The sequence below is a fragment of the Mizuhopecten yessoensis genome, unplaced genomic scaffold (assembly GCF_002113885.1).
Source record: "Mizuhopecten yessoensis strain PY_sf001 unplaced genomic scaffold, ASM211388v2 scaffold2091, whole genome shotgun sequence".
Lineage (NCBI taxonomy): Eukaryota > Metazoa > Mollusca > Bivalvia > Pectinida > Pectinidae > Mizuhopecten > Mizuhopecten yessoensis.
In genome coordinates, this window is record NW_018404373.1 from 1699507 (window position 1) to 1712836 (window position 13330).

The 13330-nt window shown below is 36.2% G+C and overlaps 1 protein-coding gene across 1 annotated transcript; it reads right to left on the reverse strand.

Annotated features, from left to right (window-relative positions):
- Nucleotides 1-1566: 1566 nt before the first annotated feature.
- LOC110445180 (E3 ubiquitin-protein ligase TRIM33-like) lies at nt 1567-13321 on the reverse strand. Its single transcript, XM_021489655.1, has 4 exons — nt 13242-13321; nt 11062-11135; nt 7899-10563; nt 1567-6908 (listed from the first exon to the last, which is right to left on the reverse strand). The coding sequence occupies exons 3-4, from the start codon at nt 10534-10536 to the stop codon at nt 6652-6654; spliced, it is 2895 nt and encodes a 964-aa protein (XP_021345330.1). The 5' UTR covers nt 10537-10563; nt 11062-11135; nt 13242-13321; the 3' UTR covers nt 1567-6651.
- Nucleotides 13322-13330: the final 9 nt, after the last annotated feature.

A 13330-nucleotide genomic window follows, 5' to 3' on the forward strand; every position in this document is an offset into this window, starting at 1 on the left:
GGATCTTGGTTATCATATGTATAAGTTTTTCTTCGATATTTTATCCTGAGGGTTCGAATCACCCGATGTACACCACAGGGACTTGAGAATTGGTTACAGCTATACATGTATTTGGACCTAAGCTAAAGGTGTTCAGAGTAATTTTACACGTTTTAGGGACATGATTATCATCATTGGGGGTGGCAGTTTTTCTGAAAGTCGATCTTAACCCCTAAAACGTATAAAATTACTCTGAACACCTTAGTTTAGGTCCAAATACATGTATAGCTGTAACCAATTAGCAAGTCCCTGTGATCTATACATCAGCAGAGTAAGAGATTCATGATTCACAGACCACTAGATAAATGTAGGGATATGCGTCTTCTTTTGTAATTGGGAAAGTAACATAAAGTTTGAGGTCATCTTTGCATTCCTTACTTAGAGACAGACACTAAATCCTTAAAGTCTAAAATGTTAATAAGTTTTCTTTATGCATATCCATGGAAAACTACAATAAAAGTTGTCATACTCTGCTCAAGGCTTGGTGAGAAACTCCAGCTTAAAATAAAATTAACATTGTAACATTTAGCCTCTTCATCATTTTTTTTCGTTATGGATAAGTTAAAAAGGGATCTTGTTTGATAACAACCCAATACCTAAAAAAGGAAATAAATAGATAAACAATTGACCTTGTTATTTGACCTTAGGTCTATGTAGACATTATCTATCTCTTTCTAACAACTTGGTACACACCTTTACATGTATGCCAGTCATTACTTACTGATGTGAATATCCTTATGACATTCACTTTTAACTTTTTATCTTTACCTTATAAAGTCTGCATTCTTGCCCCCAACCCCCATCCCTCTATATAACTTATTCACTTTCCAAGAAATAGGATTACAGACTTCATAAGTCAAATTCAGGATGTCTGCCTGGTGGTTGTCTTTTCCCCCAGTAAAACTGAAAATGTAACATGCATAACTAAGAACCGAGTCAAGAGGACCCCAGACAGAAGCTTCAAAAGATCCCTCCAGTAGTTTCTGAGAAATAGTATAATTAGCTGCTGAATTTCAAGAATGCTACTTGGCAGCCATCTTATTTTCCCTGATCAGTCTCAAAAGTATAAATTCACATTTAAGAACCAATGGAAACCTACACGTGAAATTTGAGAAAAATCTGTCAAGTACTTTTTGAGAAATAGTGGTAATATATTCCAAATGTAAAAATCTAAGATGGCTGCCTGGTAGACATATTGTTTACCCAAATCTTGAAAAAAGGACTAAGGGAAACCTGCACATGATTTAAGAAGAATCTGTCAAGAAATTCTTGAGAAGAAGCATAAAATGGATTCAGGATGAATGACGTTCCAAAGATGAAAGGCAATTTGAACAGCCGACCAGCATCCTTTTCCTGGTTAGACTTCTATAAAAGCATATTGTGGTTTTAAGTTGGGAACAGTTGCAGTCTTGATCCCTGGTTTGGTTACAATTTACTGAACAAACGTTTACTGTCTTATGTACAGACAATGCTATGGCCTCTGCTGTGGATGGGGCAACATGGAAAAATAAAAACAAAAAACACAAAGAAGATTCAGCAATTTTATTGCAATAATTGAAACACACTGACAATGGAATTACCTAATTGCTGTCATAAATCAAAGTAAATGTAAAATAATGAACAGTTACAGACACCAGTTCACCAACACAACAGTTACATCATGTTCCTCCCGTCCCAGTACTCTACTTTCCTTATTATGCAGACTTGCTCAGATTTAAAGATTACACTTTTTTTTGGTATTTACATTTCTCCTGCATTACCACAATTTAAACCTACCAAAATCAGTTATGATCATCATGACGTCATTACAATGGTGACGCCGTAATCATAGCATTGGAGACAGCTGGCCAATACTGGCTGTTGGCTGTTCCATTTATTGGCAAAAGTGATGGAAAAAATTTTGGCATGAAACTGCACTCTCTTTAATATATACTGTCCTGAAATTCTGATCAGAAAAATATTGATACTGCATGTTATTTGATTTGTCTGCCATCCTGTCCAGAATTAAAAGGACCGTAACTCTGAACAAAATGCAGTTGGATGCTTAATTATATCAATGTCACACTTGTCCTTAAGATCGAAAGCATTCAAAAACAGAAGTGGAGTCTTTTAACGGTCTCGTATAATATGCTCATCAAAGGACAGGCATATAACTAACCTACTGCCAGACCCTAAGACGGCTGGTAACTCAAAGAATGTCATGTGACACAGGGTTTCACTGTGTTACATAAAACCATATGTGTAAGAAATTATATTAACTCATTCACCCCTGAAGACACATTTGAACTCTTCCAATTCAAATTGTGGAATAGTTCATTATGAAATTTCAAGGGTGAATGACTTAAATAGTATATCAAAGGGGCAGCATGAGTATAAAAAAATTCCATCATGAAGGACGAAGAAACTATTGGCAGTAGAGGAAGGGATCCTTAATACTTAGAAGCTCAACAGATGATTACAAGTACAAGATGCTTGTGTCAATAGTTCAATATTGGTATCAATTGGTATCATATAAAGATGATTTATGAAACATCCATTGATGGCTTTTGAAATCAATACTGTAAATGACTGGGTTTACTGAATGTTCTGGAATACACTGGATTGTTCTGTGTATATCAATTTGCAGGAAGATAGTTCTGATCTAGCACTAGTACCGACGTACCAGGTTTTAAGCAAAAAATAAACCAGGAGACTGATATCACACGTCTCTGGCATGACATCATCCTCAAAATTCCTGGGGAACATGACATTATAATATGTCAGAATGACAAAAAACGAAAACATGCAGTTAGCTATTTAATTGCTTTTGGTTTAAAAATAACTGATCAAATGTGAGGCTAATACCCGTCCTTTGAAGATTACTGAGGTGTGATACCAGACTTCAAAGGCAGTCAATTTTACCATTACGTGGCCGCAAGATTCTTTTGAAGTATATCAAAGGATCAAACTAGTCTTCTTGTATCATCCACATGAGATCATGAGATATGCTAAGGGGTTCAGAGAAGGTAAGATAGCCTAACCAATGGAATTTCGAGAATGGCGTAACATGCACAAAGACAGGAACATTACTTCTTATTACAAAAGCAGATTCAATTAATTTTGGCCTTGCTATTAATGTACAAAAGCACCAAAATGACTAAAATGATTGCACAATATATCCAACTCTACAATAGGAAAAGAAATGGTATTTGGGAAAGTGATTTGGGAAAAAGCCTCCATGTTGTCAAGACAACTGATAGCGATTGTTGTGTTTGCTTTGGTCCCATTTTAATTGACATGCCTATTCAAACATGTATTAGCACTTGAGACATTGTTTATATGAGAAAACAAAATTAGCTATATTTGATCCATTTAAATTGAGTAAGAATGATCTACCAAGTAAGACAATTTGTCTCCCTTTTGAGAAGATTTGACTGTATGTATGACATAGTTATCTCCCAGTAAGATTTTTAGAAAATGAATAGTGCTCTGTACCAGGTGCTTTGACAAGAAACCATATAGTGGCTGATATGAAACATGACTTCAATATAATGATCCAATTTGGTGACAGTTGGCCATCTATTTTTTTTAAATCTCATATTAGAATAAGTATTCTTCAAAAAACAAATATTTCCATTAAGATATCATCTTACACAAAACTGATCTAAACTAACTTAATTAAAAGAGCTTTATTTTCACATTATTTTGTGTTTGTTTCTAAGTTATTTAGTATAATAAAACTACTTGAATGAAATTTGTGTAAAAACATGAGTCAACAAGCCCAATCATGGCTAATTCACTTTCAAATTCCATGCAAAACATACTTAAAACACCATGTCACATATAAAATTCACATTTTTTTGTCAAAAAAGATGGGATGACAATAGGGACAAGGTGTGCACGATATATATAACTGTTGACATTATTTTGTAACTGCAGACCCTTATAATACATAGAAACTGAAGTATGTATTCAAGTCAAAGCATCATAACTCTTTAACAAACAATTTGTATCTCTCTCCTCAATCACATTCCACCTCCAGTGCTACGTCGACATCGTTTGTACGGTGGAAATTTGTAAAACTCCGAAAAATTCCCTTAATGACTCATTATAACTAGGAATAAAATGTGATCATTTAAAAGTAAACTTTTTCTCACAAATTGTTCAAATAAATATTTTCACATTGTAGTGAAAGCCTTCCCATGCAAATTAGTCATTATTTGTGATGGTGACCTTTACCTTTGAACCCTAAAATGGTCTGTCAATGTATATGTGTACTTTGGCAGGGGCATAAAAATAGTGTCATTTCAGACTATCATTTTGGGTTCTTCTTCATAAAACTTTACTTTAAAACGTTTGTACTGTATTTGACCTAATAAGCGCACCCTTTTGTGTTTTTGTAAGCACACAGTGTTTTTATTAGGCCAAATACGGTACATATATTTCAGTTTTGAAATCCAATATTTCTGAACATATGATAGAGGTAAAACTTGAATTAAGCTTGTGATTGAAGAACACGATATCTGTTTACGAGTTTCCACTGTACATGCACATTCTACAGATGTCAAAATCATACATTTACAAAAACAATATACAGAGACTTGTTAATGAATGCTGGAAATCAATTTTTACCTGAAAATTTATCTATTTACAGGAAAACACAAAACAATATTTAATAACAAAATTTTGTAGAAATGTCTAAACCTATTTTCATAGCATGACCTTGAACTACAAAATTATTTTTTTTATTTCTGAATGTGTCATGAATCTTTCATAAGACTTTATCATTGAATTTAAAAAAATCCCAAACAGGTTAGAAACAATTCTGCAATCTATAAAGTTATGATTGATTACAACAAAGCAATCAAATGTTTTGTTTATAGATAACCAATTTGTTAAATAGCTAACAAAGAAGACATAATTTTTATAAGACTTCTCCAATGAAGTTATATAAATTATAATCAATTATTATAAGCAATTCTGTCCTGGTATTTACCTATATAAAGACAGCATTGTTTCAAACAGATTTTTGTAATTCTAAAATCAATTTGTCAAGTAGTAAGCATAGAAGATATTATATTTCATTTGTAATATCTTACATGAAAAGAAAAAGAAACATGTTACCTGCTCCTTACGTAGTAAACAAATTTCCATAATATAAAAAAGCTTTTTTCCTGTGCAGAAATTTTCATGGTTTGACTCTTCAAAATATACTAAAAGTGGTATTTTACCATTCATCCACATTCTTTATTATTTTCTAAGAAGTTCATATTATTTATGTTTGTCACTTACCAAGATGATAATTTCAAAAGTATTAAATGTGACATGTACTCTTGAAGATAATATGTGGATGTGATATACAGAGACGATTAATGTCATGTTAGTGAAAATGTTTCTGCAATAAAAATTCCACTTTTTACAATTGAAGAAATCTGTTTACCCAATATGCACACTGAATACAAAAAGACCAATACTATACATACCCTCCAATATCTAAAAACGTAATAGTCAGACACAAATGACCTATCGCGTTGACCTCCTCATTAAATATTCATACTGGCCAGTTACATTCCTTGGGTAGGTAAGCTCACCTGTTCAGCGATATTGCCCAGGTGTATCGAGTACATACTAAGACCAACAAATATACTCTCAGTGAAGACAATCATTTAGCCATTACGACTGTTTTGCCAAAACACATTCCTCATATTTTTATCATTATTTATTAACTCCTGCATACCTGTGACATAGATCTATGTATATTCCCTATTTGGGTATCGACTCGCCAGAAATCAATATGGTAATCAAAGGTCAACACGACAGGTCATTGTGATTGGACTATACAGAGATATTATCCACTAACATGTACACTAATCAAACATATATGTGTGGGTCAATCCTTCTGTAAAAACAATTAACCAATCCTCCAAATGGTTAACAAACCACCTAGGTACCAGCTCTAGCCATTAACTTTATGCAGGTTAATTTCAGTCCTTTACGTTTTTATGATTATTCAAGTTGAAATCCAAACAAGGATATTTTAAATTCAAAATAAATAATGTAGTCAATTTGTAATAAAATACCTGTCTCAAGCTAGAAGTTTTCAAAAACTTGACTTAAGGTTATAGGCTACATTACTATCCTCGTTTTAAAAGATTTCCACTCTAAAAAAGGTCTTCTGTAATCAGGATTAAGGATTTTGATGATTTATTGATGACAAAGTGAATGGTACACAAAAATTAATGCACTGATAGAATTCTGATTTTAATGTTAGATAAAGCCATACATTTTGAAGGGGGTTTATTCTAACATAAATATCATGTGAAATGTTGCTTATATCCTTATGCTAAGGTGTCATTATGTCAATGGAGTCTGGTACAACTAAGTCCTGGTTTCCTCGGCTTGTTCCAACACCAGATGTGCTGGCCCTTCTACGGGTTAACAAGATTCCGAGTGAACTGGTCACTGTCACAGAATCTGGATTCCAATAGATCGACCTCTGAGTTTATAAACTGTTTCTGGAACAAATGATTCTAATTGTTGACTATGCACGTCTACCAATATAAACATAGGTTCTGTAACAGTCACTACAGTAATACACGACCTGTGTAGTCACAGAGGATAACAAAGGACCACTTAGTAGGCAAACTTGTACACGTGAAGGAACTGGTCACTGCCAGTGATGAACAACTGCCCGGACCTATTTCCAGTGACACTTAGCGGCTTTTGAATGGCTGGCAATGTAGACCATTCTTGAACATATTTGGCCTCGCTATTAAGCAAAACCAGACGATTTCCTTGGTGATCCAGTACAAATACTGTGTTGGCTGTTCTGTCGTAGAATAATCCAGTTGGAAGGAAGCCATTCTGTTTGTCAGCCTCACGATAAATATCTGTAGGAATACATAAATAAGTATAAGATTGGAAAATTTTCTTTTAATAACAATTAAAAACCATTAGCAATTATACATAGTACATATTATATACAAGTTTTCCTATCATCAATACATATGCCCAGTTTTATCTAACCAAGAGATCTTGGTTTTTTTTCATATTTTGAAAATGGAAAAGCATCATTTCCATTAAGGAACAAATGATCTAAAGACAGATTTAAGAAGTCAGATACAAGTAGTACATGATGCAAAGCACCAATTATAATAACACATTCAATGACATCCTCAACCAAACATTCTTTGCACATACTAGGCTTGCTTTAATATAACACTGTAAACCAAAATTTCACAATACTAATGTACACATCAATAATTTGAGATTTACTTTTGCTAATGCAATGTATATGTTATCATCAGGATTTCACAGTAAATTCATAATCTCATTTTTCCTGATAGATATGCATAAAAGTCCCAACACTTCTCTGACCAATATGACGATTAAATACCATTCAATTTGCAGAATTACATTATCAAGTCTATCCATCTGTCATCTATTTAAACATGTTGTCTGATAATTATTGTTCACATCTATCATCAATGAAACGTTGTCAACAGCACAGAACCCCGACATCTTAGTCAACCGAGTGATTCACTACTGGGAACAGGTTGTCAATGACATTAACTAGAATAAAATGGTGTCATAACCCTAGCCACATGCAAAGGTTGTATATGGTAGGTTCCTATATTGGACAGGCTACACTAATGTAGACATATATATACTGTATACTGGGAATTTTTCACTGTGGTTGAACTTTTTCGCCTTTTTACCTCTGTCATGAGGGCAACTTTATCATTACAGCGAACGTTTGTAAACAACATAATATACTTAGTAATAAAATGTGAAGGGCTAATTTGATATTGGGCAAAATTTGATTTTACTGTTGCAGAGTGAAAATTTCCCTGTATATAGTAAGACAGTGAAGTACTTACTGCTGATGATACCAGAACTGTCCATGAACACCACACTGCTCTGCTGCCAGTCACTGTAGACAATCGTCTGGCTCCCTGCACTGTTAGTTAGACTCATTATGTTGCTCTTGAAGCGTTTCTTGTTGGAATGTTTCGGAAGGATCTTATTGGTTTGTGCCCAATATTTCTCCTTTTTTGACCAGTTGTACTCACATAGGTTCTGTCCATTACCGATCAGGAGTTGAGTGATGCTCCCTGTCGACAAAGGATGTGGTACAGCATCAAGGTCAAAGGTCACTTCTCCCCTTTCCTTGTTGCCCAGATCCAGGAAACCCAGTGTGTTTTCACTGCACCAAATGAGTTTTCCAGCACAGTAGGCCAGACTGACAGGCTGGAAGGCAGGATGCTCCTCCAAAAATTCTCCAGACGTGGCAAACATTTTGATCTTGTTGTTACTGCTATCTGCTACTGCAACCTTCTCCAACCCGATACAAAGCGTGGCAGTAATGTTGGGTTGGAATTTGTCGGACCGCAGGTAAAGATCAATTCGCCACAGTGGAGTAAGTGTGGGAATACGTAGGGGACCAGCAGTTGCTCCATTCATACCTGCATTGAAATTGGGCATCTGTGAACTGAACTTGAAAGAGACAAATTGGCTAGGATGTCCTTGTCCGCCCATCTTCTGCTTCAGTGACCTTGCCATGGCCGCATGTTGCTGCTTTTTGTTCCCCTGTTCTGGTTCCACTTTAATCTTTGGTTTCTGTTCTTGCCCTGCATTAGGCTTCTGTGCTGGATCCGACAATTTTTGATCTGCATCTAGTGTAGTGCCATCTTTGTTTTTATTTCTGTTTCTTGGTTTCTTCTTTTTCTTTCCCTCTTCATCCTGCTGAGAGTCCTCTCCTCCTGGGGTGGGTACAGTTGAGTTTTGTACCTTCTTTACTTTCAGAGCCCGTTGGTCTATGGTATTTTGTACTTTAGAAGGGGCATTTATGATTCTTAAAGCTTCTGCCATCTCCCTTGCCTCCTCCTTTTTGATGTGTTTGTTCTCAGCCCGCTGTTTAGCCTTAACTTTGTTCTGAACTGACTGCGCATAGTCAAGTCCACGACTGACATCAACTTTCTTTGCGAGCCACTGTGCCATGAAGCATTGGGTCGGCATATCCTCTACTAAGTTGAAGATAGTTTTTCTGTCATTGACGATAAACAGGGGTTCAGTTTGGGCCAATCGGAAGATCTTCGAAGTCTGGGTAAATGGAAGTTTGCTCCAGCTGAGAGGTTCTGGGAGGACTGTAGAATTCAAGGTTGTTGTCATGGCAGCCATGAAAAGATTTTGATTGTCCAGAAATTCTTCATCAGTACTCTGTTGCAGAAATTTTAGACAGTGTGAATTAACTTCTTGTATGCGATCAACCAGTTTCTGTGCATTCCTCTTTCTCTTCTTTCCACTTTTCATTGTTCCGATCACTTTTTTTGTAATGGCTGCTATGGCAAGCTCCTCTTCTTTATCTAGCCTTTGTTTCAATTCAGCTACTTCAGCTTTTACTTTAGCGATTTCCTTTTCCTGGAGTCGCTGTAAGTTAGCTAAAGCATCATCATTGGAATTCAGCTCTCTTTCAGTATATTTAAGTCTTTGTGTCATTCCCAGCATCCTGAACTCAAACTCTCGTTTCCTAGAACTGACGGCCTGGTTGACGGGAAGGACTTTGTGATCGCTATGTTTAAGGATGACACAGTCCCTACAGACAAGATTGTAGCAGTCCTCACAAAAGAAGCGCACCTCTTCCTTGTCATGCTCGGGACACATCATACTTTCAATGTGAACCTTTTCCAGGGATTCCTGCCAGGACTCTTCATCCAGATCCGTAATTTTGTGATCTATGGTGAATCGGGAAAACTTGTGCTTGTCAGCACATCCTTCACAAAGAAAGTCCTTGCACTCAAAGCAGATTTTGACTGCAGGCAGGAACAGCGCATTAAGAGCACAGATACTACATTGCTGCGTATCCTTGGCCATTGCCTTTCCCTCTGCCAGGCGTTTAGACAGGTGATGTATGGGAAGTGTTGGTGCCTCCTCATAAGTTTCCTCCACTTTACAGACAGGACACTTCAGGAAGGTTTTCTCCTCTTTACATTGAACCAAGGTCTGGATGCAATCTGTGCAGTAAGTGTGTAAGCAATTCAGTAACTTTGGGTTCCTAAAGTTTCCACCGCAAATCCGACACAATCTGAAAACATCTAGGCCCTCAAATGGTCCTTTCAGTCCAGATTGTTCTTTAGGCTCTTCTCCATCTTCTGTCTTCCTCTTTCTTTTCTTCTTCTTTAATTCCTCTTTTGAACAGGTGGCACTGTCTGGGCCTGCCTCTAGATTCAAAACTGCTCCAAAAAGTTTTCCTTCCTCGGACGTGTCTCCCTTTACATCCTCCTCAGCTGAGGAGTCAGTCCCTGACAGCTCTTGGCTGCCATCGCTGTCATCCCCTTCCATCTTATCATCCTCATTCTCTTTGTCATTTTCATCACCAAAGGAATGAGGGGACAAGGTAGTCTCTGACCCTGGGTCACCATGAGCTTGGAGGCCATCCTGATCCATGTTCAATGGTTCAGGCAGGAGCTCTGTCCCCTCTCCCGCTGTAACACCGAGGTCTGAGGAAATCGGATCCATCGTAATAACCACAAGTCTCTGCAATTTCTGTCAAATCAATGGAAACAATTATCATTACAAGGATCTTCTTATTTTTCTGAGATCAGTAAATGATTGATCAAACAACCCCATTAAAACATAATTTTATGGCCTGAGAATGGATTTATTTAATTCTGAAAACTTTAATTTGTCGAAATATTCTACTATTCTATATGGTTCTTAAACCCAATATTATTTCTTTACTAGATTTGATGTCCACCTTGCTTTTATTACTTAATAGCCTGGTTATATAAACATCACCATGCTTCAACATTTAAATACCAATTTCTGTACACCTCAGTCTCTGATTGTGTGTAAACATTACACTTAACACTTATCTGTACCTGCTCTCAATGACTTATTCCTTATTGCCTTTGACCTATTACACTTCACAATTACCTGTATCCGCTCTCAATGACTTCTAACCTTTGACCCTTTACACTAAACACTTACCTCTATCCACTCTCAATGACTTCTAACCTTTGACCCTTTACACTAAACACTTACCTGTACCCGCTCTCAATGACTTCTAACCTTTGACCCGTTGCCTTCAACTTGGCTGGTTAGTCAATGGAGTGAATCTAAAATTATAAAAGAATATCAATTTTACAAAAAGAGGCTCAGAATGTACAATTAAACAATAATTCTTAACTTTCTTTACGAATTAGTTTTTTTGCTATTTCATCTTTTAATTTTTACATTTACATGTTTACATGGGAAAAATAAATCAAGATTCCCTACACATTTCTCATCTTTAAACAATATACAGTACAACCCCACTAACTGGAACTTACATTACTCAAATACCCCGATTCCTGGAATAGTTAGCTTGGTCCGACTGTGTTCTTATATATTCTTTGTAAATTAACCTCAAACTGTTTTTGTTTGAATACCCCGTGTTCCTCAAACTCTGATTTATCCCTGACCACTCAAAACTTAAGTATTTAACATATCCATTCGTCAAACAGGTAGTCTCACCTGTGTATCACACCTACCGTGTGCCAAGGACATTGTCGCTTGGAAGGCAGACTGCGGTCCACGCTCATTGTGTTTATCATGTATATCATGTATTCCTCGAAATATTCATCTGGACATCACAATTTAAAGTAAACTGGGTTTTATTGTAGTTACAGAAAGTGACATTAGGCACAAAAGACCACACATGGCCTGCTTGATTTGCTCATAGGGCATCTGAAAGGCAACAGCGATTTACTCTGATCAAGCTGGACCATTGTGTGTTTACTTATTCCAATGTTTTTGCTTTAGCAATGTTTTTCTATATTAAGTGTCTATATATAGCTTTCTGCTATAGATTTTCCTAATTAATACTAATTATCATTAATGTTTGGAATTCAGATTTGGAATTCGCATTTATGATTTATGATTTATGCAACATATTAGGAACACATTGAAGACATGAAAACAACCAGTAACTGAGGAAAACAGAGAGTAAACGATGTCAAAAAGTAAGATTACCAGAAGTGATCTGATTACATGTAGCTGTTGTATAATGTGATATATATCTGTGCATCTACATGTATTTAGATGGACAGCATGATCTTTATGGGACATCAGTGTAATCATAAGTTCTAAACTTGTTCGTTTTTTTGCATAAAAATGAACATAAATAAAAAAAAAAAAACAGAAAAGGAGAACAATTAGGGCTAATTTCACATTGTTGGCAATTATAATGGGGAACTGAAGCTTTTTGGCATCAACAAGTTTTGGTTGTGTATATGTTTTACTTAAAAGTACAAATGTACAAGCTTTTCTCTTTTCCATCCATAGTTCCATGCATCCCTCCCCTTCTGCATTAACAGCCATTCTGGTCTCTGCGCAGTGTCAAATAAAGGTGGACATAGTTTTGATTTCTCCATTTTTTAATCCATCCTAAACAAGTGTATTTTGATACATAATTTCCTTAAAGAAATAGAAAGTTTGCAGCAATACCGCGGCAATATCGCAGCACACAAATCAGTTTGACAGAAGACCAAAGAATATCGCCGCTAGTGGTGACATTCTGGCACTCATTTCATGTCGCCAGAATATCACCAGAATATCGCGATATTGCCAGAAACCTAATTTGCATAAGAAATCTGAACATGCGGTGATTTCGCCGCAATATTGCGGCCCTATTGCAGCAATAGTGTGCCATTAGAGACTCAATATTTCTGTAAGGGTTGTGCTGTTTTTCGTTTGTTTATAAAGTTTCAAAACATCTCTTATCTGAGTCAGTCGAAACACAATTTTCAAACATCCTTCAGACATATCCACTCTTCTAAAGACACTTATAAATACTCCTTCTTTCTCACACGATCACCTAGTGGATTCTCCCTGCCATTGTCCCCATGACATTTGTCAACATATTCCTAACACATATAACCGGTGCTCGTTGTCTACAATACACTAATGTGTATGCTTATAAATACCAATCAAACTCTTGTACTTAGAAACCGTGATAAATATCAGAAATATTCATCTAATCTAAGCATAGGTGATTTGTAAATTAGTATGTCTACTTTCACTTTCAGGACCAGTGCTGATCTTGATGCTCTTGGTCGTGCCTGCCCAAGCAAGTTTCTGATGTGACAAGCCTGCTTTCATCAAAATAACCAGCTGCATGGTGAAACATATACTCGACTGTTTACTTCTGACTATTATAGCGCTATCAAAATAGCTTTGTGTACCTTCATAAGCAGAAAAACTCCTCCAAAACAAACGTGGTTATAACTGAAGAACCGGAACCCGCTGAGAAGGAAGCAGGAGTAACCGGAAG